The sequence below is a fragment of the Eleginops maclovinus genome, chromosome 21, assembly GCF_036324505.1.
Source record: "Eleginops maclovinus isolate JMC-PN-2008 ecotype Puerto Natales chromosome 21, JC_Emac_rtc_rv5, whole genome shotgun sequence".
Classification (NCBI taxonomy): Eukaryota; Metazoa; Chordata; class Actinopteri; order Perciformes; family Eleginopidae; genus Eleginops; species Eleginops maclovinus.
This window is the reverse complement of record NC_086369.1, coordinates 5,683,125-5,709,409: the sequence shown is the minus strand read 5'-3', so window position 1 is coordinate 5,709,409 and position 26,285 is coordinate 5,683,125. Positions and strand designations below refer to the sequence as shown.

The 26,285-nt window shown below is 43.4% G+C and overlaps 1 protein-coding gene across 1 annotated transcript in view; it reads left to right on the top strand.

The window, feature by feature from the left end:
* fam49bb (family with sequence similarity 49 member Bb) overlaps nt 1-21,997 on the top strand; it is a 29,876-nt gene extending 7,879 nt beyond the window's left edge. Inside the window, exons 2-12 of the mRNA XM_063912768.1 lie at nt 179-270; nt 8,264-8,341; nt 9,451-9,572; nt 10,451-10,556; nt 14,185-14,324; nt 15,991-16,068; nt 18,425-18,541; nt 18,628-18,707; nt 18,792-18,918; nt 19,117-19,187; nt 21,213-21,997. Of these exons, the coding sequence (XP_063768838.1) occupies nt 8,269-8,341; nt 9,451-9,572; nt 10,451-10,556; nt 14,185-14,324; nt 15,991-16,068; nt 18,425-18,541; nt 18,628-18,707; nt 18,792-18,918; nt 19,117-19,187; nt 21,213-21,276 (978 nt within the window). The 5' untranslated portion in view covers nt 179-270; nt 8,264-8,268 and the 3' untranslated portion in view covers nt 21,277-21,997. The remainder of the gene's footprint in view (nt 1-178; nt 271-8,263; nt 8,342-9,450; nt 9,573-10,450; nt 10,557-14,184; nt 14,325-15,990; nt 16,069-18,424; nt 18,542-18,627; nt 18,708-18,791; nt 18,919-19,116; nt 19,188-21,212) is intronic.
* Nucleotides 21,998-26,285: the final 4,288 nt, after the last annotated feature.

Here is a 26,285-nt window from a genome sequence, read left to right as displayed (position 1 = left end):
AATGGCGTCACACTTCTTCTGTGTGTTTGGTGTGTGTACGTGATCAAAGGCAATCCCTATGCTCTTCATTTCCTGACATCTTAAAAATGAATCTAAAGAATGCTTCAATCTTTTCAGACCCTAGACTGCTTTACATTTCTTAAGATTTATGTTTTGTATCTTTTGACTCGTGTTTCAGAGGCTGACCTCTGGTGCAGGACTGTGACCCCGGGGCCACCTGCCAGGCCGGGCTCCCTGCTCCTGACTGACAGTCTCACAGCTCCACTGCTGGTAAGTCCTCGAACCAAGGCACACTTTCTAAAGATGGATGATTTCAAAGGATTTATTATTGAATGATCATTAGGTTATATTGAAACGGATGCTGAGTTACTGTTTTTGCTCATCAGCTGATAGATCAAGTGTTTAAGAGTTATGTGTCTCAAAGTAATACTGACGTCTTTATTGATATGACGGTATGAGATGCGTAGAAAGCAACAAATAACTGTCTGTAAATTATTTTTATCGATGCAAAGCAGGAATATTTTCACATGTTCCGCTTTCACCTTCCACTCCAGATTACCATCTTTTATATTTGCTGTTATTTGTTTACATGTCTATTTATATATATATATTCAAAAAAATCCCCCCTATCTGATTCTTATTTGAATAGACGGGGGGTTTTCGGGAAGAACAGGCAACTATTCTACAGCGAGCTTGTTTGTGCGGCATTACTGCCACTGTTATACATTTGAAAAAATGGGTCATGGTGCGTACAGGAGGACTGCATGAATACAGGCTTTTTCCTCAGTGCGTCACTTATGGAAATAATTTGATCTAGTCAGATATGAGACTTGGAAAATAAATAAACATACATTTGTTTTTAGTCGAAAAATCTAAGCCCGGCCAGCATATAGTCAGTACAGTATTACATTTGCGATCGTGTTTTGAAAAAGGTCTAAACATGATCAAAAGTTCAGTTTCATGTCTGTCATTAGTCATGATGTCATAGCAGCTGGTGTTCACCTATTCTGAGTCCTAATGCGTTGTGCCGTGCGTGTATGTGTAAGACATGCTCAGGAAATGAAGTGCATTGTGGGCCATAAAAAGAAGTTGAGAAATGTAGGTGCTTACAGCTTCCTGTCCCCCCCCCCCCCCCCCCTCAAGGCCAAGTGTTTATGTAACTACAGTGCCAAGGGTCACTGCTCAGACGACTCAATGGCAGCTCAGGCTTACAGCACTGTTCCTTTGTTTTATTCAGTTGTTGGACTCTTTGAGGTGTTCACGTTTAGTTTAACATGTTATTATTGATCTATAATGTTTATTTGAATGTGTTTTTATTAGGGATTTTCTCATTTCCTGGTTACATTTCCTGTTTTCCCTCTCAGGTTGTTTTTCTTCACCTCATTACTTTTCTCGCTGCTCTGCCCATCCCTGTTGTATTTTCCTCCATGTCTCCTTGGAGATTGTTACCATGACACACAGCCATCCATCGATTGGCTAATCTCCGGTGCTGGAATGCTGTGCAGTTTTGACAACTAAGCCTCAGGTGGTTGCTTCATATATAGGATCACTACGTCAGTGTGTCCCCGTGAAAGGTGTGTGTGTGTCGAGGCTAATGCAGAGCTGCAGTAGTGGCCTAGTAAGCCATTCACGTAGACAGCCTGAATGGGCAGCTATTTTTGGTTAGCATGCAGTACACAACCCCGTGGCGGTGCAGGGTAGCAGGAGACGTGTTGCATTATAAATGCAGAATGGGGCTGAGGTAATGAAGCAGGCCAGGTTTTGTGTGAATACATACAGGGTGGATTAGCCTCGCTAAGCCAGGGGGAGGTGTGCTGTAGTAGCCTGAGGTGAAGCTTTACTTGCCTCACCAGTGCTTTGATCATAATTGGGTCAATACTGCCCCCAGATGGTGAAGCCTAGTACTGTTATACCTGTCCAATGATGGCTAATGCAATAAAAATATAGACTTTTGTAAGTATTATGGATTTATCATTAGGGATTTCCCAAATTTAACCATAGCAAAAGTTGTATTTTAGTCTATTTAATCAATTTATAAGGCGTGCTTAGGGAAATATCAGTTGCTGCAGTCTTGACTCAGCATATGATACACCCCCTCTCGACTTCACCCGCTAACCAGGTAATTTGAGATGATATGTCTGAGAGGGTGCAATATGTAGAGTGTCTTGTTGTATCAGCTAAAAGCTCCCAGCTTCTCCTCGCTTATCTATTATTAATACCTCTGAAGGGCTGACACCGCATCACTTCCTGCCTGGGCTCCCTTAAGGAGCGCGTCGGGCTGCTGTCATTCCCCTGCAGACGTACGGCGTTGGGAAGTCCGGCAGATTAGTAAACATGCAATTTACATCTAAGTCTGCAGAAAAATGTCCTTTTGATTGTATGTTTTTCAGCCTGAAATAGATGCATGTAGACACTAGATGGTGCTCTTACATCAGACACCAGGGCTGCTACTGGTCCACAATTCTGACATGCTGCTTAGAGTTAGAAATTATTTTCCTTTGCTGCTATTCTCTCAAAAAATCAGTAGCAAGTGATGTTTCTCTACAAAGACATTTCACTGTCACTTATCATGAGCCTTTGGACATTTCAGCAGAAGCATTCCTGGCTTATGATATTTGGGAGTGGTCTTCCCCACGTTCCCTCTGTGTGCGTCCTCCAGATGGCACTCCTCTCTTACCGGATGAAGATTTTGATACTCTCCGATATGACACCCATCATCCATCCAAAAAAAAACCCTCAAATGTGCCCCACCCAAAATCCTGTTAGGGTAATATTCTGCAGTAAAGTGATGCTCTACTGTATTTCTGCAATTTTAAATCAGGCTTACATTTTGTCTCAACATCTACTAATGGGAGACCTTATCCTCTCTGAATGCTCATCCTTGATTCTCACTGAGTGGTGACACGGTGACATCGGTGAGTCAGTCAGAAGGTCAGACGTGTAATGATGGTTTCGGGGCTGTTTGAGCAGAAGAATGGGTTTAGGAGGAAGCTGCCCCGGGGGAAGTGCTTACTTTGACTGACTACTTTGAGTCAATATGCCCCCTCTTAATGATTTCCTAACCAGAAAAAGGAATCTGAGGACTTTCAAGGGCAGGGTGGGGTGGTCTTCCTTCTGAGGCAGATGTTCGGCGGATGGAGCGGAAAGTCAAAGTGGCAGATTTGGGGAAGAGTTCATACAAACACTATGGACTGGTTTTACATCTCTTTAGGACTCTTTAGAAAATATCTCTAGCTTTTTTTTGGGATTGGAGCAGCATCTTCTCTTGATCATTAAAGGCCCCATGTGGTGTGGGTTTTAAAGGCTGCTTTCCTCCAGTTAGATTCATCGATCTGCAACGAGCATCAGTCGGGCTGTCAGCATCTGTCTGTTATTGACGCCATAAAGTGTTGTATGGCTGTGACTGAAGAGCGCCGCTCAAAGCCTCTTCACAGAGCTCCGTTTCAATGGAGACGGCGTTTTAGCTGACTCTTGTGTATGTGCCTGTTGCCATGGTTTCCAACTTTCATCAGTTGCCGTCCAAAGAGAAGAGGGACTAAGCCGGGGATGAGGGCGCTCCCACTTTCATCCTCCTCTGATGTGCTTCTCCGGACAAACTGCCGGTTTTCCAGCGCTCATTTCCATTTGTGCTGAGCGGGTTCATCGTGGGGATTTGATACCGGAGTTGTTTTTAGGCGGGGAATATTTTTAGCTGCGGTTGCTGTCGTTAGATAAGACAGCTGATGCCGCCTCGTGTACCACAGCCGGGTGTAATGATTGTGTGAGGTTTGTTTTGACGAGCCTGAATCTGGGTGAGGGAGGCATTAGCTGATGTTGGCGACAATACAGAGGTGTGGCTACGAGATTTTGGAGCTCAACCCCATAAACAAACAAATGACCGCCCCCCCCCCCTTCTCCGTTCCTCATCGCCATGTGCCCCTTAAACCATTTTCGGTCAGCTGGGTAGGATGGGCAGGAGATGGTCTTGGGTAAAGAGAAGTAAAGTAAGGGGGAAGATGGGAGGAAGGGGTAGGGGGGGACGCATGCCAGCTCCATTTGGGAAGCGCCCCCCCCCCCCCTTATTTTCTGCCTGTCGAATCGGGCGAGTGTCAGCGAGCTCCGGCGGGTCCGGGTCTGGCTGAGTGGGCTAATGCGATGTGGCGTGTCACCCGGGGAATCTAGGTCAAGTTTAAAGCTGCCTCTGCTGCCCGCCTCTGCTGCAGTGTGACGCTTCAGACCCCTCCCCTTCCACTAATACCATAATATTCAGCACCCAACCTCACCTACATGTTTCTATTTATTTAAAAATAAAATCATCAAACATGAGTGGTTTTTTTTTTCTTTCTAGACCCACATAGTCTCAGACATAAACACACAGCCTGCTGCCTCTCCCCATCCCCCCCCTCCACCCCCCAGGCAGCCTCTCCACGGCGGAGCCCACGTGACACTCGGCGCTGTGTGTCTGCGCCTCGTAGGGGAGGGGAGGGCGTTGTTTTTCCCTCCATAGTAAAGCGGCGTGGCACGTGGAGCCTCATGCTGCAGAGAGTAGTGGAATGTCAGCACTATCCTCCATCAGCCATCAGCACCCCAGCCATGATTCTAGGACGCTGCTGCAGTGCTCACTTTCAGCTGTGTCCTGCTTCTGTGTGCATATTAAAAAGGGGGGGGGTCAGAGATGGGAGATGTCAAAAGGCGGTGCCATCCAGAGGTCAGGCTTCTGCATGGGCGTGGCACCGATTTTGTTTACCTAAATAAACTGCAAACCTTTTTTGTGCATTCTGCAAATATCTGTGATGATGATGTTTCTGCAAGAATAAATCCGATATTTTTATTGACGTTTTTAGTCGAAATAAATTGGAAATATATCCGTGCATTCAGCTGCAATTTAAATGCACTTTTTTTTAGTATTTTATTTTAAAAGAATTGCTGCTAATATTTGAATTTGCTGAGCTGCACAAAAAAAATCAAATCACATTAAATCACTAAGTAGAGGGATTTAAGAATTGCTCCCCGTCTCTATTTGACTTCACCCCTCAACTAATCCGCTGTTTTTGGCGCATTACCTCATCTGTATTAATATATTCATGTGCTTTCAAGTCCTGCTACTACTACTGTACTCACTCCTCATCCGGATCCCCTTTCTGATTGGCTGCTACAATGTTTTCAATGGCTCCAAAATTTTTTTTGACTCCATGGATACAGCGAGCTGTTGGGTAGATCCACTCAGCCAATAGGAGCGCTGCGCGGGCTCTTGCTTGTCAGATTCTGCCCCTGGCCTTAGAAGCAGCCCTCCCTCCCTCGCTGGGAGCACGCGATGGCTCGGTGGGGGGGTTCAAAACAACAACAAGGCTGTCGTCGGACTTTCCGTTGGGCAGTGGACATGCCAGCACTACTGGCTTCTACTACAGCCACTGAGGGAGGGGGGCAATTCCCTAATCTCTCTCTCTGATACAGTATCTATGCAGTCAGCCCCCCACTTCTCTCTTACTACGCTATCACTAAGCAACCAGTTACTAACACATGATCTTTTTAAGTTTTGTCATCAAAATGTGCTGCAAAGTTTATGTTTACTAAAACAGAATTGTCAGAAGGAATACAAGTTGTAGAGAAGGATATAAAAAGCAGTAAAATGTACAATAGATGAAGTTCCTCTGATGGAATTTAAAAACAAAATCCCCCGTCCTTTAAATGACCTCATTCCAAGCAACATGAGGGAGCAGTGCTGGGACGACGAGGCTGCCAGCGCCTACTACGAAGTGCTGCGAGTCCTGGCAGCGCCGGTAGGCAGCTGGTGGGCCCGCCTCGGTCTGAGAGCGGCTGAGAGGTGGCAGCAGAGGACCAGAGGAGCCCTGCCCCACGACGGGCAGTGCCCACATCCTCCAGCAGGGTGAGGTCAGAGCCAGTGCTCATCCTCTTCTGAGGCTGGATCAGGTGCTGCTCTCCAACAGCCAGGGAGGCGCTGGCACAGTCAGACATTCAGGTCACATTAGTGAACGGTATGAAGACGAGGCTGGACAAGGGAAGGTGGGTCTTTGCAGGTGGTCTCTGGGTCGGCTGAGTGACACACAGTTTTTATTGCGGCCTTCGAAGTAAAAAGAAGCTTTTGAGGAGTAATGAAAAAGTTAAATGCACATCTAATACTTCAATTACAACCTTGAGTACTAGACTAGGACTTAGAAATAGTCCTGCATCCGACTGCTATTCTCCTTATTGATCAATCTAAAGATTTACTTTTCAATTCATTAGCCAGTTTCCCTCTTTAAATGTCTTGTTTAAACTAAATCATTCCTAACAAACAGTGATATTCACATTGAAATGGCAGTACCAGTACATTTTGGGCCTTAAAAAAAGAAGACTTAAAGACGAATCCATCCCCAGAATAGTTGAAGATTAATCTTTCTCCTTAAATTCATTTCTCAAGTTAAGTCAGAAATCCATTTTGAGTTTTTATTCAGAGTGAACCTGAGGAAGCATTAGCATGTCAAAGACGTTGCCTGCTCGTCTAACATCTATTAACAAACGTGTCGCTCCGCTACCTGGTTACATGGCAAAATCGGTGTGTACTCAAACTCAAGAGAGTAGAAATTGCCCATGCGTCACTAATATTTTCGGAGTGAGGACATGACCCAGTGCTACTTTTTATCAAGACACAAGACATGTCACCCTCCACCTCACCCCCTGATGGTGCATCTCATGCATTTTAAAAGCCCTCTGCCTAACCCTGTACCAGCGACTGCTGAGTGCGTACTTTGCTCTGTCGCAGCACCTCCCTGTCTCGCAGCATTACCTGTGTCGGCATGACTTACCCTGTCACCACCGGGCACCTTACCCGAGTCACTCTGGCTCTTCACCTGTCACTCATCTGGAATGACATCTGCCTGCCGAAGTTTAACCCTGTCATTATTCTGCTTGGACCCTCCGACCGCCCCCTCTCAGTGTACATCCTGTCTGTCCCCGCTCTGTCACAAAGGGTTGAATCCGCCCCACCCCTGATGGAGCCTGGCCATGTTTCTCTCTATGAACTGCTACAGGCCTTACCCGTCATACGTCTGTTGACCTTTGCATCTGAGAGTGATCGGCTCTGTGCTCTCTAGGATTGAGAGGTGTGTGAGGCTGTCACTCCCGCCACCCCCGAAGGTGTATGTTGAATTAGAGGCCCATGAAAGGTATCAGTGAAGTCAGTGTTTCTGCTAAAGCTCACACACACTTACTCATCCTCTTTAGGTCAGCTGAAGTCTGTGCCTTATACTTATTGTTGTTTTAAATGAGACTGTGATTGATAAATTGCATTTATTGAGCTAAAGGGGCAAATGCTCGCTGTTTCATGATTTGTAGATTTGTGTGATTTCATCTTACATTTTAAACAAATAATGATATAAACAATAGTTTTGATATAAATCCAACAGTTATAGACAATGTAGAGATTATTCTGTTAGGGTTTCGACAAACGGCTTACATTTGCTGCTCATCTAAATTGACAGTTTTGTCTCAAATGTAAAGAAATGCGCATCATTGCATCTTCATATAATCATTACATTTTTCCATGTGTCAAATAAATGTAGAAATATCTCATTTAAAAGGCAGTGTGTCTTAATATTGTAGCTTAAGCTTTATGATTAATAATTGAATGCAGTTGTATTCATCTAAGCGTTGCGCTAACTGTTTGTGACCTGACGCATGGAACAGACGCTGTGCCCTTGCAGTAAACACAGTCACTGAGCCACATATGCTGTATGTGCTTGTGTTACTAAGGGGTGTTAAATATTTCTGTCATGTTTCAGGTGTTATGACAACACACTGCATGGCAAGACTTGTGATTCTAAAGGTTTTTTTTCCTTTTCAAGCGCTACAAGGTCGTATTCATATTCAAGCTTCAGAAACAGGCCGTCTTGTGTTTCTGCATGACGACTTGCTTTATCAAAGCTGTGTTTTTGTGCTGCAAACGACTATTTCTATGTGTGATTGAATGTGATTTCCGTGCTGTAGCTTGTAAAAATGGATCGCTTTGCATACAACTGCCGGTAAATGCTCATGATTGCTGGGAAAGTGTGGCAAAGCTGAACTGAAATTTTTTTTCTGGGGTTTGACATCTGGTTTGGCAAGAGCCTGGCACAGGAAACGCACACGGCAGGGAGGGGGTGGGTCCAAAGGGAGCGCTGGTGAGCAGTGGGCTCATCTGGGGCGCCAGCGCAGCGATGCAGAGCAGGAGTCAGGGATGCAGGAGTGTTTCACCACCTGCTCACGTTCCTCAGGTACTCATGCTCTCTCTTTGTTTGCTCAACAGGTAACATGGGGAACCTACTGAAAGTTTTGACGTGCACAGACCTGGAACAGGAGCCCAATTTTTTCCTCGATTTTGAAAGTGAGTGTGGCTCCCCCCCCCCCCCATCCTGATATCGATCACATGAATATCTTACCATAGCATTATCAACTCTGAAACTCTTTAGTCTCTCCCCCCCCTCCACTTATCTTCAACACTGTTCTTCCCAGCGGCAAAAAGACATCTAGAGCTTCTGCACTTTCCCATCAACCTGCCTCTTCCATGCTGGTTTGTGCTCAGAATATCAATCAGGGCAGAGTAGCAGCAGAGCCCCCCCTCCCTCCTCAAATATGAAGCAGTGAAGTTCAGCTGCTGCGTAGCCTAAGGCCCCTCAGCATGGCTTGATCCTGTGCTGTAGTATTCTCACACTTGGCAAACCCAGAGACTCAGTCATACCTTCAGAGGAAACAATGCCTCCTACAGCTCACCCTGTTACCAGGTGATTATATAGAAGGATATCATCACAATTATACGTCCAGAAAACACTTTTGTGCCATTTTTCTGAAGTAATTTTTAGTAAAACTTCATTTAATCCACCAAATTATCATCAGTTAATTTGTATTTCAGAATGCCGTTACGCCCTGATATCAGACCGTGGCGCGGCTCAAACCAGACGTATAAATTAAAGATGCTAAATGAATAAGTAATGATGAATTACAATGCAGAAAAGAAAACACCATATGAAGTAGAGACACTATACTGTAGCTGTCGATACCAGCCGTGAGCAGAGGAGCAGGAGTTTACACACATCACACTTGGCAAGGTGTTCTTGCTTCAGGTGGTGGAAAAGGTTCACAGTGTTCTTTTTTGCCACTTCTCTCAGAACAAGATCTAAAAAAGCTCTGCAGCTGAACCGTCTCTTCACCCAGAGTAGTTTGGAAAAGAGTGTCCATAACCCCTTTTCTTTTTTACATTGTCTTCTCTTATCTTGCTCCATTTTCCTCCTCTTAGCCAGAAAAGTGGATGGCGATAAAACTAAGCGCTGGAAAGATGAGATTATTTCACTGAACCGCCATTTGCATATTGAAAGTTGCATATTAGACTTTCTAACATATCAGAACATTTGAGAGAATTTCTAGAGCTGCCTTTGACTGCCTAGTATGAATTTGGGTCTCACCCTCTCACCTTTTTATTGTTGTTGTCCTTTGCAGATGCCCAGCCCACAGATGCAGAGCGAGAGGTGTGGGAGCAGGTGGACGTGGTGCTGAAGGACGCTAAGGGGATCCTGGACGAGCTGCAGGCGTACAAAGGGGCGGGGCAGGAGATCAGAGAGGTGATACCATTATTCAAAATGCATGGAAGAGATGCTGCGTTAGGAGCAGCCTTTATTTAGAGCTCAAAGGGAGCGGTTACCAGGTTTCTGTTCCATGTTCCGCATCGTGTTCTTCATTGTTTTATTGTCCTTTTGGCAGCATCGCGCTGTTAGTTAGAAACGTTGTCTTTCACAACGTTAAAATGGTCTTTGGCTTCACTAAGACAACGATAAGAAACAGTAAAAACATTGAGAGGTCTTTGAGTTTAATCATATGCAATCAAATCAAATCAAATCTAAATACTACAATGTACAAGTTCTGCCAACAGAAGTAAAACATGCTAATCCACTGACAGGTGGGGAGGACTGGTGGCTGTCTATTTTGTTTACATAAAAATGTGTAAAACAGATTGCAATAAGCCGACTTCCTGCCAAATTGCGTCTGTCTGGCACAATTTGTATCCATCTCCCTTTTTTTCTGACAGACGGACCTTTTTTAGTGGAATTCCCGATTTCATCAAGGTGTTATGATGGTCAGTTTGATAGAAATCAATAAGGCAGAACCTGCAGCAAGAAAACTGCCGTCAACAGCTCTGGAAACGCAACTCAACCACTGACAGTTTGGTCAGATATTCAGGTGTGTTGTGCTAGTGGCTACTTTAGCCTCGGGCTAAGCTACACAGGTTGGAAACACTCCATTTTCAGACTAGTAGTCTTAAGATCTGCCTGACTCTGACTGAAGTAACATCCCTTGAGGAATTGAATCGGATGTGCATGTAGTGGTACTCATTCAAACATTTAAAAACATGAGCATCCCTACACTGGTGAGGGTGGGGCCTTTTTTGAACTTGTGTCCAACATTTCAGATTCAGACTAACAGTTCTCTCGATGTTTCCCAGGCAATCCAGAACCCAAGCGACGAGAGGTTACAGGAGCAGGCGTGGGCGGCTGTGGTTCCTCTGGTGGGGAGACTGAAGAAGTTCTATGAGTTCTCCCAGAGATTAGGTACGCATCTGTCTGCTCTGTGTCTACAGGAGCATGCAGTAAGTAGGCCAGTGGTTCTCAAACTTGACAAGCTCAGGTGTCCCGTGAGACTTCCTGTCGCATGTGAGACCTGCACTGCAGAATCCCAAAGTGCAATCCATTGAGCTGTCCACAGTTTAAGCGTCATTTATCATTTTTAAGCACCAGGTGTCGGGCGCGATGCCTCTAAAGACGAAGCCACTGTCCTTCACACTGCGCCGCCACAGACACACAGCCTCCATACATGACCTTAATTGTATGCATGTGCATCTGCAGTATTGACTGCTGAGCTGCAAAAGTCCACAGACATGCGACACACACGCATAACGTGCACCCAAGCCTTAAGTAAAAATGCTTTAAAAACCCCCCCCCCCACGGCCGCGTGTTCTTCAACATGCTGCTTGCGCTGCACTGTGCGCTGACCTCTGTGTAGGGTGGGGCTATAGGTTGTTTAATTAGCATGTATACAATGGGGGGAGTAGGCTTACTGCTCACTGATCTTCTTATGACCCTGAGGCTGAAGGGGTGGGGGGGGGGCTAGAACCCGCCATGCCTCGACGCCCTCCACCCCGTAATGTCAATGGCGATGGGGAAGGTAGTCAATGGGAGCAGTGGGCGGCCGACGCCCAGAAGGGGCTGTTATGTAACGAAGTAGGCCACCTCTCCGCCTCGGCTGCTGCTCTATTTCTCCGCCTTGACTTCAGGCTCCAGGGCCCGGTGTGGCCCCCGCAGACGGCTGTCCTGCCTGATATGCGTAAAGCTGAAAGTATTTTACTACAGGCTGGTGGATCAGCAGAGAGCCACTGCCGAGGAGGAGAGATATTACGGAATATTATGCAATTATCTCGTTATGCGTTTGAGTTGCAAGGACATATTTATCCTGCCCCAGGTATTGGTTCTTGCCTCGAGGCGCAATTTGTGAATCAAATTTAACATTGTATACAGAATAATATACATTGTCTTCATTAAACTACACAAAGTCCAAGCTTTCTAATTGCCTCATTTGAGAGTCAAAGTTATCAACAACCTTCAGTATCGTTTGACAGGAATATACCATAAAGAATGGAGTAGCTACAAAATCATCACCTTTGGGAAGCTGGTGCATTCCTGATGATATCAACTTTTATTGATTATGTAGTTTGGCTTCAGCACAGGGAGGGAAAGATTAGCTCCAACTACTAGTTCTTGGATTGACATGCATTTATAATTGCTGACAGAGCAATAAATAGGTCTGCTTTGAATTAAAGGTACAGTAGCTTATTTTGCATATTTCATATTTTGTCTGACCAAGATTCAAAACTCCCCAAATATTGCTTTTTTTCAGCAATAAAAACAGAATAGATTTCATAAAAAAATTACATTTTTGCTTGATGAATTGCTAAAATGACTGTATAAATAAAATGTGTTCAGTTTTCATTTATTCAGTAGTCAGTTGTCTAGCTCTGCATGTTCAATGAAGGCACTGCTTTCCCCTGCTCAGCATACTACTTCTTGCAGGCATTGAGAATAAATCTGTCCCTAAAGATAACATGGGTTACATAAAGTAGTTCCTTTCCCAGCTACAGATCTGCCGAGAAGCCATGGTGATATTTTGGTATTACTTACTTACAGGACAGTTCTCACAGTGAAAATAACACCACTAAAGCTCCTCGTGTTCTGATTGAAAGAGCTACTTCTAATAATCAGGAGGTTTGTTATTGTTGCTCTGGTCTCATACACTGTAGACCACACTAAACTCCCGCCATTCCCTGACCCTCCCCTCTAGGCGAGTAAAGCGCCTATGTGCCCGCGTTCTGCTCGCCTGCTCTGCCATGACCTGATGAGATCAGACACATCCCACCCCCCCCCCCCCACAGCCCCGCCCTCCCCAGACTTCCCGACATACTAGAGTGGCTCATTTCCCAAGGCCTTGAAAGCAGCTCCGTCTTAACTTCTGTTTTGACTGGGACGTAGAGGGCGGGGTTAAAAAAGCACTACTCAGGCCATTTCTAATCAGCCTCATTGCTGCGAACGCTGGCCCCAGCAGATGGGAGTCATTACGGAACGGCAAACATGCTCGATTTCCTGCACTGCACTGCCAGCGCTGTCCATCTCCTGAAAGTCCCCGCTCGATTATCCTAAGTACACCGCCTTCTGAATCGGCCCTTTTCTAGGTTATGTTGACATGCTCATCGTCATATGTAATCAAGAAGAATTATAAAGTACACTTCCAGTAAATCTAGCTAAAGCGCACTGCCTGATGGCTTCAGATGTGGAGCTCCTCTGGGTTATGTCATTATTGAAGCCTCTGTTCAGCGTCTAGACTGAATTCTGCATCTATAAATACAATTCCCTCTAGGCTCTAAAGGCTTTTTTCCCTGTTTTTCCAACTGTGTGGTTGAGCATGGCATACGTTTGATAATACTCCTCGTGTGGAAGTTTTTTTCTCTACGTTTCACTTGATCGTTCCCTCATCTCCCTGCCGGTGCTCCTCATGCGTGACGGTTCAGTGGGTCTGTGGGTATGGTATGTCCAGGCATGGCACAGGCTTTGTATTTACTTACTGTCAAAACAATGAGTGTAATCCTGCTTGAATTAAACCCCCCCCCCCCATTTCATGCCAATGAGATAATTAGTCCCATGTCTCATCTGCATCTGAGCAGGAAAACCTCTCGGCCCGCCCCTTTACCCACACTCTGCCCTCCCCCCCCCTCCCCCAGGATAGCACTGGGCCCTGGGCAGTTTGGGCACCATCACTGCCCCCCCTCCCATTATCTGTCCGAGTCCTAATCAGGAGGCTTCGCTGTTCAGATATCTCTCTGTTAGTTATTGTTCTCTCTCTTCCTGATTTCTCTTTTCTGGCTTGTAAAGTTAAAATTAAGTGCAACACATTAAAAACCAAATAGATTTGAACTCACTATATGCATTCAGGATGCAATTAATTATAACAGATATTATTGTTTTATTCTTACAGAGTACCATTTGTCATTTAATCAAAAAAAAGTCAAGATTAAGAAAAAAAAAGAATGTTGTTCAAAGCGATCTAAAATTAGAAGCTATACATTTTAAATGAATATAAAACAGAAGAAGGTTGCAGAATCCCAACATTTGATTGACTGGAACCATGATAAATTCAAGGATTTGTTTTGCAAGTTGATTTCCTTATTGGACTGTTATAAAAAATACTGCATTTGGACAAGCTTTTCCCACAGTTATTTCACATTCATAAACATACAAAATAATCTATAAATTGAGACAAATAACCTGCCTGATGAAAAGGAGTTGTACGCTGCAGCCCTGCTATGTTATTCACTTGATTTATTGGCCAACTGTACTGCGTTTTATATCCGAATACGCATCACGGAATCTCATGCTATCTGCAGCATTTCCTCTTCCTTATGACCTTTGCGTCTTTACAGGTAGAGCTGCAAATGTGAATATGATTCAGCAGCCCTCTTTGTTGACCTGAAAGACTTTAACAGCCAGTGTCTCTAGGTTAAAGATTCCTAAATCCTAACAGAATGAATCAAAGCTCATCATATGCATTTCCCACAGGAAGGCTGATGTTCTTGTTGCCGCCCTCGGACAACGCTGAAGCCTCTAACACCGATATATCACATGTTTTACACAGAGGCGGCGCTGCACAGCCTGCTGAGAGCTCTGACCAGCGAGACTTACGACGACCCCACTCAGCACCTGGAGCGGGAGCAGGCGCTGGCCAAGCAGTTCGCCGAGATCCTGCACTTCACACTGCGCTTTGACGAGCTTAAAGTACGACCTCTTCTTCCTCCTACAAATCCCATGTATCAGTTTCTACATTTTTCCACCCCCAACTCACCTTTAAGATGTTGATTTAAACTCTGCTCTTTAGTCCTCTGATACTAACCAGAGCTCTTCGTCGCCCTACAAGCTGCTGATGGCCCCGGATTGATTTTTAGCTCTGCATTTTTAAACAGCAGCCAGGTACTGCGTGATTAGCGTTTAATTAGATTCCTGATACTGCTTGGCTGTTTATAATGCAGTGGATGTCAGTGAAATGGCTAATGAGGGCTATAGCAGGGGATAAAAAAGGTCTGCTAATTGTCGTTATCCTGACTTGAGCTCTGCATAATGTAGCAGGTTTTAGGAAATGATGGAGGATGGAACTCCAAGAAGTTGAATTAAGAGATGTCAAACATTTAAGAGCTGAATTGAGACCCATCTTTTTGGTTTGGCCTTTAATTGAATTGAATTTTATTGTTTTATTCAATCCTGTGTGACCTCTGTTGGTTTTTTTTAAAGTTGATTTGCTATGTTCATGAACTGGGAGTGATGGGTAGTATTGTTTCTATTTTTGTCAACTGTTTCTTGGAGTACTTTAAGTTCCAAAAAGCACTTTGTAATTAAAGTTTGATTAATTGAAGGAACAAATCGCGTGTGAGCAACCCAGAAAAACACCAGGAATGGAGCGCTGGTGTCGGCCCATGCAGTTGTCAAAAACATAATTTGGTTATCTGGTTAGACAGTGGGTGAACTGGTTCCCATTCAGCCTCGCTCCTTAAAAAAAACTTTACACATCCCGTCTCCCCCAGGCGGTTTTCAGCGACGTCCCAATTAGTGCCCACTACCTAGACTGGCAAGATAAAAAAACATGAAGGTGTGGGGGTGGGGGGTGCAAGGTGGCATGCCAGGCCTATTCATCAATCTTTCACACCCATACACGGGCTTCTGACCTAGTTAAAGTGTCTGTGTGGCAGGCAGCCCCCCCCTCCCTCTCCTGTCTCTCCTGGTGCACGCAGTGGACACAGACTGAGTACCAGCCTATTGTAGCGGGATTAGCATGCTGCCAGTGGAGCTCTGACTGTGACAGGCTCATACAGGAATGAGGATAATTACCACATGATGAGCGCTCACTGGTGGTGACGTCTGAAAGAAGCTGTCTGGTTGGCTTCTGTTCGACGAGGTCACTTTTTTTAGCTTCCCGGATAAAAGCAGATGATTCATATTTTTGGGAATCAAAAGTGGCTTTTATCTCGGGCTGTACGTTTGAGTTATATCAGAGTAACTTTACATTTGTCCCCTTCTAATGACACCCTTTATACCTTTTTTCTCAGCCTCTATAATTGTTGACCCTTTTGCCTCAAACTGTACCGATGCGCAGCCCGACCGCTAAATAGCCAAATAGTTCCTGACAGGATGAGCGGGGATGTAAAGGGGGATGAGTGTCAGAGGATTCAAATCCAACCGTAATTGTATCCATGTTCTTTTCATGTCATTTCCCCCCAACCCCCAAAGCTACGTTTCTGCCTTGTTGGCGAAAACATTGTCATATGATGATGGCGTGTTTGATCCAGAACTGAATTTCCTGCTGCAGGCGGTGCCACCTACAGACGTGCTGAGAAACTCCCCCCCCCCCCCTCATTATTAAGATGCTTTTCTGTTGTGTTCTTTTTATCAGATGACGAATCCTGCCATTCAGAATGACTTCAGCTACTATAGGAGAACTCTGAGCCGAATGCGCATCAACAACGTACCGGTGAGCACATTCAGTCCCTCTCTTCTCTGGGCGCCCATCATCAATGCTTAGGTGACAATGGGTCACTACTTGTGATGTGTTGGACATGTGAAAGGAGACACAATATAGTCCTGACTCCTGATCCTTTCATGTCTTTTAATAGAATTAATGTGCAGTATGTTTGACACGAAACACAAACAAGGTGAAACAACGATTCACCCGAGGTTATTTAAATAGTTAAACGAGTGTTATTTTCTGAAATTGCCATGGCGTTGGCCCTGATCGAATGCAAAAAAAATTGCGTCATCACGATTCCTCTGTACTCCGACCTGATGTTGATTCAAAGCCATCACTCCTCATCATCATCTCCGCTCAGAAAGGCAGGAGTGATGGATGAAGTTTGCAAACTCTTAGAGCCCCCAGGTGTCAGGAGGCAGTGCGGCAGGAAGCGTCGCGCTACATGAATCCGAGCCCCTCGGGGAGTGTCAGCGAGTCTGAATCACAAAGTGTCGGGCAGCAGCGCGTGGCGGCAGAAACCGATCCCAAATCACTAGCTCGACCAGAAACCCTCCAGAGATGAAACGCCTAACTGCAGGCCAATGTGGAGTCAGAGTCAAAGACATCCTGTCACAGTTATGGATCTAAATTGAGAATTCCCAACATGCAGCGCTGATGATGCAGCATGACATCGACAAACCTGTCCAATCGATGAGGTATAAGCTCGTCCATATGGCTTCATGTTATCTTAAAAAGCAACAATATACATGTTTTTTTTGTTGAAACCTTAAAGTCTGCCAGTTAAATACTATTAAATGTTTCCTGTATTGACGCAGACAATAGTTTTCATATACATTTTAAGGACACAAGCACTCCTATATCATGCACGCTGCACTCCACTAGAGTCACATCTTTACTCAGCCACTTCAAGGGCATGTAGAGATAGTTTTAATGCAGGATAGTGGAGATTTGTGTTTCCGTGTGCGCACAATGAGCTGCTCTTAGTTTTGACCGTCTGACAGGAGGTTTTATTCTCTAAGCAGAGTGTGCCATTAGGCAAATGGACCCAGACAAGTTGTCGTTAGGACCTGTCAGCGCTGAGAGACGCTCAGGCGGCCGTCCTCTCACACAGCAGCGTTTTAGTCAGCGCTCAGACGACTGAATCATTCCGACGTCTGAGATGAAACACATCTGTCCGCACTATAACGGAGTCTTTGAGCTCATATGTCATCATTTGTTAAAACATGAATCAGTTTGAGATTTTGGGGAGGTTATTCATATTCTGTCAGTGTTTCTATATCAAAAAATAAATAAATGCAGGACACAATGTTATGATTTAAATATGCAGACACATTTAGAACAGGCTGTTCAAGAGACACCTTGTTCTTTGTTACCCGCCAGGTGTTTTTTTTTAATGTCTCGCTCAGACTGAAACTATAAAGCAGCAGGACGTGTTAGTCAGCTGGGAAACCAGGGGGAGCAGAAGGGCTCGGTGAGCGGGTTCTTATCACTGTTTCTTTTTCATTTACTTCAATTCCTTTTAATGTGCAACTCATCGCAGCTGACAGTGAAAAAAACCTCTAATATTTCCAGACAACACTTAATGTTTGGTGGTTTCTTAAGAGTTGAAGCATCTTAAGAATCATCAAATAAATTGACTTGATTATGGGCTTTACTAACGGGATTGTAATTTCACAGTAAGGAGCAGCAGCTTTTCAATAAAGGCTTTTAAGGAGCAGACGTGTCACTCATCTGTCATGAATAAGACATTATATTTCCGTATACATATCACTGCTGAGACACCCATGATTATTATTTTTCCTTTGTTCGCCAGGTCAAGTGTAATCTCATTTAGCGCAACCTAAATCAACCAAATTGGTTGTCCAATATATTAACTAGACATTCAAAAGGGAGTTTTCCTGTGACCAAAGCTTTGAAACTCTCCACAAACAGTGTGATTTTGCGATCTGATCCTGCTGTTTGTTTATCTGTGATGAAGAACGTGGATTAGTAACACATGCAACGCTAAAACAGAAAGGAACAGCATAATGTAAGAAGCGTTATGCCCCTGGTCTGGATTGATTACTAGTTACATTCAGATCTGGAGCGCGGCCCAGCTGCAGTGAGCAGAGGTAATAACAAAGTGAACAAATGATTCACTTCAATGCTGATTTCTACAAAGCTTCCTTGGCTTTTTTCGTCCATTGAATTAAATGTGTGTTCCTGGGAAAGGAAGTTTGGGATGCATGTTTTCCTGTGAGGGTTTTTGGGGTACACAGAGTGAACAGTCCTCTTGGGTGCCTCTGTTCCGTAGCTGACCCTGACCTCAAGAGAAAGCAAGAATTTCAAAATAAAAGTCCTTATTGGTTTTGATTTTCAGACGGATTGTGAGAATGAAGTCAACAATGAACTGGCTAATCGGATATCTCTGTTCTACGCCGATGCCACGCCCATGCTGAAAGCACTAAGTGACGGCACGACGAAGTTCGTATCAGAGGTAAGAATGACGGGACAAAAAAATGTGAACACTTTTTAACGGATATGTGAAAGCATCCTCTAATCTCTTTTTGTGTCTCGTTCCAGAATAAGAACCTGCCCATCGAGAACACGACAGACTGCCTAAGCACGATGGCCAGTGTGTGTAAAGTCATGTTGGAGACGCCGTGAGTGACTTCCTGTGTTAGTAAGACTTTCTCCAGTTCCTGTTCTTCATTCGTACGTCTGATCCTCCCTCCGTGTTCTTTCAGGGAGTACCGCAGCCGGTTTGCCAGCGAGGAAACGGTGTCTTTCTGCCTCCGGGTGATGGTGGGGGTCATCATCCTGTACGACTACGTCCATCCTGTCGGAGCTTTCGCAAAGTCGTCCAAAATCGATGTGAGTAAAGCCGTGTGTAGTGGTGGGAAAAGGATTCAGATTGTATTATTAGTTACTGCTGTCAGATAAACATATTTAAGTTGAATTAATTGGAGGGTAAAAAGCGGCATTTCAAAAAAAATTAAGCACTTTGAATTTGTACTTCAGTAATACACCTCCACTGGCCCCGTTGGCTAACAGAGTGTTTCTCGTCCGCAGATGAAAGGCTGCATCAAAGTCCTCAAAGATCAGCCTCCGAACAGCGTCGAAGGCCTCCTCAACGCTCTCAGGTGAGCCCACGGTGGAATCTAATTGAGTTTTTCCCCCCTACAGCCCAGCGTGAAATGGGATTGTAGCTGCAGTTGTTGGATTTCATTGTCAAAAAGAGAGGGCTGCTCCCGCTGTGAGGTGAATGATATCGGTGCCTGTTCATGAGCAGCAGACAGACCTCCCCCCTTTCCCCTTTCCAGCGCAGTGACTCACAGTCCAGCAGGGTCAGCTATGAGCTCTCTGATCCGGGGTTGGGTGTGGAAGCCTCTCCAGAATGCCCGATTGCCTCTGACTCCTCGTTCCCCCCTCACAATCTCCCAAATTTGTACAGCCGCTCTGCCTAAAGCTCACAGCTGCTCCAGATGATGGGGCCGTGACTATGGCGACCTCACATCTGTATCATTTCTGCGCCGGGGCCCGAGGCACGGCGGCACTTCCCGGTCACATGGAGTCAGACTTTGTTTTGGTGTTTTCTCTCTGATCAGACAGGATGACAAAATATTGGAGTTGTACGGAGCTGTGAAAGTATATTTATTCAAGCGCTGTACTTGGATAATATAAATCCAACTTTGAAGAACTACTTTTTCTCTATTTTATCCTTCTACTCCAGTACAGTTTATGGTGGAATATTTTACTTTTGATAAAGATACTACTTCACACAACAATGACCTCTACAAAGTTTAGAATTTCCTTTCATTTTTGGATATAAGAGTGACTATTTTGGGCCCTTTTTTGTGTCTCAGAGTCTGAGTGGTTAAAACAGATTTCCCATTAAGTGTTTTTATTTGTTTTATTTAATTTAAGTAACGAAATGTTGAAAAAGCTCTAAAAATCCAAAATATAAATGCTTTTGTGCAGCATAAGGTATTCTATTCTTTTTTCCTCTACCATAAGACCTCCTCAGATTCATCTTAAGACCCTTTGGAGGCGTTCAACCCCTGGTTTTGGAACCACAGGACTAATCTTATTTATCTTATATACTCTAATATACTAAACGAGCTTCTGGTGCTGCACCGATTCATCCATCAATCTTTAAGTTGATCATTAGACTCTATCAGAAACTACTGTGATACTTGAACAGCTATTTCAAAGAAAAACTACGAAATATTAGTTGGAAGCTGCTCCTGAGATGTGAAGCCTTTCCTCCTCTGCGATGAGCGTTAACTGAGTATCACTACAGATGTTGATCTGACATTTTTCTTTGAAGACGTCACATTGGGCTCTTGGGAATAATTAAAGGCATTTTTCTCCTTGAGCTTTCAACCTTTAATTGACAATAGATAATAATTAATCTCATTACAGATTAATCTGCTGATTATTTCCTCAATTAAATCTGTTAGTTCCAGCATTATTAGCTCAAGTAGTGACAATACAAATCTGCTTCCACATTAAAAAAAACAGTATTACCAATTAAATAAAGTGAGATTAAGCCTTTTTCTTCTTCCAAACGTGTGCTTCTGATGCTTAAACCTTTTCTTTTGCTGGATGTCTTCACGTTCGCACATTTGTTCTTTTCCGAAGGTCACCCATTAAGCAAAATCTACTTTTTCATGTCTTTTATACATAAATGTGTCTCCTCTTAAGAGATTCAGGAAATAGATTCTCTCTCTTTTTGTCCTGATCAATTTATATCAAAACCTGTCGGAAAATCAGCTGATCAGATTTTGGCCACTTGGTGATGGGAGTGTTTTTTTAGGTTGTGCAACCATTAGACAATACCAAGATAACACCCGCCCACCTGATCACCTGATTCTCCCCCTAGAGCGCCTTTGTCTTTTTTTTAAAACCATCTCTCAGGGGCGTGGCCAGCAGCAGCTCATCAGCATTTAAAGCTACAGACTCAGCACTTTTGGAGCAGGGCTGAAACAGAGGGGTTTATGGGATGCTACATGCTTGGTATTTCGAGCCTAACACTTCAGAGACATGTCTTGTATATATGAGAGCTATAATCTATTGCTGAAAAAGAGTCTAATAGGGGACCTGATCTGTAACCACTCTGGGGGAAGGTGTCATCTGGTCACTGACTCTTATTTTCTCCCCTGCAGGTACACAACCAAGCATCTGAATGATGAATCAACCAACAAGACTATCAAGAGCATGCTGCAGTAGGCTGAGCTGCTCCTACTGCTTGCCTCACACCCTGCTGGGGGGAGACGCCACTCTCCTGACTGATGTCGGTGCACAGAATGTTTTTTTTTTCTTTCTTTTGTTGCTTTTTTAATTTTGTAATGGAAAAAGAGCTGCAGCTCCGCCCTCTTTTATAATGCAAAATGCTACTGCCATTATGAACGTCTTTTTCTGTGCCAAAAAGATGTTGCTGAGATGTAATGTTTTCGACAAAAGGCCATGTGACGATGGCAGCTAATGAAAGCATTGTGGATCCTCTGGTGTTTTAACCTTGTTTTTTCCCTATATAAGGGACGGGAGTGCTTTGACTTGAACATTTAAAAGAGAGAGATATATAGAGAAGTATATATTATTTTTGTTTGATTCGTTATTTAATATTACAACCTCTGCATGATGAAAATGATGTATTTTCCTTCTATTTAAAAGAAACTAATGGTTCAGTTCAATTTGTCTGCTCTATTGTGCATTATGTTCTTGAAATGGTACTTGTCTAAATGAGATTTAAGAGTACTGCTTTTATATTTTTTATAGGTTTTAATTTGTTGCAAATGTCCTTTTTTCATAGTTGTGTTGTCATTTTCATTTGAAAACTTTTAAACTGTGATGTGTGCAAAAATCAAATTTAAAATGGGCAGTCTGTACTGTAAATATGACAGTATGTTGTGGCTGGAGAAAATAAAAGGAGAACCATTGTTTTCTACAACCCGCCTCGTCAGGTTTGAACTCTTATCTCGTACTGTGGCTGAGGGGTGAAATACAGCTTCTCATTGCACAACCACCAGACAGACAGTGAGAAAGAACATTTTAGATAAAATACACACACCGTGGCAGTTGGGTACAGCCTGTTTTCCTGTCAATGTTCATGTGAGCTCTTTTCTGCGGGGTGCAACTGTGACATGGCAGGTGGGTTGCTCAAATTGCTTAAAAAAAGGGTTCTCGAGAATACCTGCATCCAACAATGAGACACGAGTGAAGAGCTCATCTCAATTGCATAACCGGAATCCAATATATCTTCCTTGAATATAACTCATTTTTCTAAACTAATTTTCAGCCTAGAAACCTTTGTGTTTCTCTCCTGGTTTCAGTAGTGCTTAAGAGTAGGAAGGGGGCTTCTCTTGGGTGGGCACTGCAGCAATATCGGCAGTGCGTTGGAGAACTTCTCAGGGTCAAAGACACAGAGGCAGCAGAGTGTGGATGGGTGTGTCCGCTGCAGCATCACTGCACTAACAGACATGGGGAAAGGCAGGAAGCAGGGGCGAGGAAATAAAGTGGTTTAATCTAGGGTGGGTTTTAAAGTCCTTGAGGGAGAGAGCAGTAAAACATTTAATAGTGCTGCCCCAATAGCATCTGTTGCAGTGTTTCTTTAACTGAATGACTGTTTTTAGAGAATACAACCCTGGAAGAGTAAAGCTGTTTGTCACCGTGACAACTTCTCAGTGTGCAGCGATAATGTTGTGATCTCCCCTCGTGGCCCTCGATGCAGAGGCTCTCCCTCGTCCTGCACCATCAGCTGCTGCAGGCAGAGACAAATGAAGGAACCCCAGAGCTGCTGTATAAACCTCTGAGGTGATTCAATTCTTCCTAACTTCAAAATGATACTGTTTGAAGACATGCTAATATGTACATTCTACACAAAATGTGATCAAAGTCAAACAAGTGCGATATACCAGAAGTTGTAACGACTGAATAAACGTTACTCATGATTTGCAGCCAACATTGTCTAAAAAAATAGTTCCTGATTTTATTTTGCAAATTAGATATTAGAATTGTGAATGATCCTTGAACTGAATCCCTTTTTGGAAATGTGTGTTTTTTGTTATACCAGGATTTCCTGCTGTCAATGTCAGCAAGCGTTTCTGGCTATTCTGAAGCATCCCGACAGGATCCCAACACGCAGCAGAATATGTGAGCAAGAGGGTCAAAGGCGCAGGAGGTAATACAAGATAAAAGAAAGTGTGACCCGCAATGTCGTCACTGACCTGAACTGGGGCTTGAATGTAAGTTTTAAAACTAAATAGTTACTTTTTAAGGCTGAGTATTTATCATTTGTTTTTTAAACCATGCCACACCTTCAATTTTAAGTATTTGTTTTGAGTCTTAATTTGTCATGTGGGATACGGTTGCTAGCAGGAATTAGCTGCCTCAACATTTAGTTGAAAAATCCCTTTGGACCAACACTTATTGATACTGCTAATTAGTTAGCTTAGTTAAACACGGTATGGACGCATGGTGCAAAGAGGGAGAATACCAAGCATTTCACTTTAAAGTTGAAGAAGCTTAAGTGCTGTTGTTATTCTATTTGAATATATTATAAATGTGAAATACCTCTTTCAAGACATGAGTGTTTTTTAAATATATGGTGGATTTATGCTCAAATGCACTAAGAGCACATAGCATGAAACATGTTGCAATTAGGAGTAGCCTTTTGTGCTTCTTTGAATTTATCGCAACTGCATTTTTGAACAAATCCAGCATAATTAAAATGTGTTTTCACTTTTTCCGCATTGACCCATTAGTGAAGCAGATTTCTCCTCTGTTACGGAGCGTTACTGTGCATACGAATCATGCCATTTTCATACTCATTAAATATTCAGTGACCCCTGGTGCCCTGTATGTAAACATCTGGATTTGTTATTCCACTCAGACTTTTCACTTAATTTGACATCCATTTTTCCAGGTTCTCTGTCAGACCAAAAATAAATAAATTAGTGTTGGTGAATTTGGGTTGTTCAGTTGTCTTTCAGTTTGTTTTAACTGTTAGTTTAATAGTTTGAAACATTTAGAAACTACAGGAATGCAGTTTTTGTCAATATCACAAATAAAGCCGTTATAATCCAATGATCATCTAAGGCAATATGGTTGTTTTAAATAAAGTCATCTTAAAAACAGACAGTGCAGCCATAACAGGGTTGTTTACTAGCCTCCTTGTAAATGAGGTTAACCGGAGTGATCATAGTGAGTAGATATATGTGTTTTCAGCTTTGATTTAGGTGTCAACAGAGCAATGGCGTCCTGTAGGCGAAGGTTTGACCACCAATAGTGTTCTTATACAATTCTAAGTAACCGGCCTCAAGGGAACGTAAACTGCACGATGGAGTACTCTATGGGGAAATAAGGCTGAAGATATATGTGGGAGTCAGTCCATCATATTGTTACAAAGCAGTATTTTGAAATCAGAACCTTGCCTTGAACCTGTAGCCAATGCATCAGTACCGGTGTTATATGATCTTAGATCTTATGAGGACTCTGACAGCTGCGTTCTAGTCCTTCTCACATGGGCCCCTAACAGAGGAACACAACAGCCGTATGAGAACATCCAGGCAGCAGAGGAAATAAATTATGATGTTTGTAACACCTCTGGGAGAGCATCTTTTTCTCATGACCCTGATCTTTCCAGGGGTTTAAGGACAGTTATCACCATGAGGCTCGCCACTGCTAGTCCAGAAAGGAGCTGATGTTTCGTATAAGCGTATTAAAGCAACATTATGCAACTATTTTACCTTGAAAATAAGGTTTCGAAATCATTTTGATGGTAAAAACACTTCTAATAGGGAGAATGGGCCCTCTTTCATTCCCGCTCTGTGCCCTGAAAGCCTGCTCTGGTATGTAAGTGGTTTAGTCGCACACCATCATTATCGTCATGGAATTAAGTGACACTATTTTATTGAAGAAATATTTTCTGGTTTTATGGTTGTACTCTGATCATTATCTGGTTATACACAAAACTGTATTTGTTGATAAAGTAATGCCAACTGCTAACAGCTGCTACCTGTAGCAACCGGTGGCTAATATTAGCTGCCCTCGGCTAGCGTTCTTGCTATTGTAGTAGTAAGTCATTTTAGGCTTTACTATATTTTGTTTTGTTGCACTTGCTTATGTTTTTGGCTGTGATAGAGCGTTTATTAGCAAGGTTTTGATCATCTATAATATAACCATAATAAAAGCAGGCATAGCTATGCTGTTCATAATTACCAAAGAAAAAGTAACATTGCAAAAGTACCATTGCTTACATGATGTGGTTCTGAGAGATGAAGGAAGAACATGATTTGATACATTTTGTGTGTCTTCTCTTGCATAATGAAGCTTCCAAACACACATTGAGGTCGACTTATGTGATGACAGTTTGACATTTGGACTATTAGCGTATGTGCCGCAGTGAACTGGCACAACTGTCAGTTTATTCTGAGTAAAGAGTTTCTTCTTTTATTCCAGGGAAAACCCCGGCAGCCTGAGAACTGTGATCTGTCCATAAACCACAAGACCCTAACACATTGCTCATCTGTCTCTTGGGGGAGACAAGTTCACTTTTCTGAGAAAGACAACGGCTATCCTCTGAGACCACCGTGCCAACCTCTCAACCACCCCCTTCACACACTGTCACAGATGTGACCCCCCACCCCCCAAACATCCCACTTCCTTCTGCACGTTGCTTTAATCGGGGGAGTCTTAGTTAATCAGTCGTGTCAAAACATTAACGGCTCATTGAGGGTCATGTTTCATGCCAGCAAAACTTAACCAAGAGTGCTGTAATCTCTGTCCGTTGGCAGATAGCACTGTTTACTTGGGCAAAGCATCAGCGCTTTATCAGGAACTAAGAGTCAGTGAAAGTATTGCTACACACCAGTGAGAGCGCACAAGTTCCTCTAAAATACTGTCAAAGAAAGTGGACGTTTTACACCAAGAAATAAGTGCTGTTTGTGTACCCTTCTCCTCAAAACACATTGACAAATAATTGTTTTATATTGAGATTTCAGGGGGAGAGTTCAAACACACCAGGGTGACAGTCTGTACAAAGTGACCTTACTACGTCACAGGAGGAACATTCTGGTTTAGATAATAAAGACCTATAATTCCTGCAAGAAAAATTCAGCTTAAGGTTGTAAAATATGAATCAATGAAAAGTTTAACAACTGTGTTCTTATTTAATTGCCTTCTCAATGACATAATGCCCAGGATTAACTTTTTGGGAATGATCCTATGTAATAATAAAC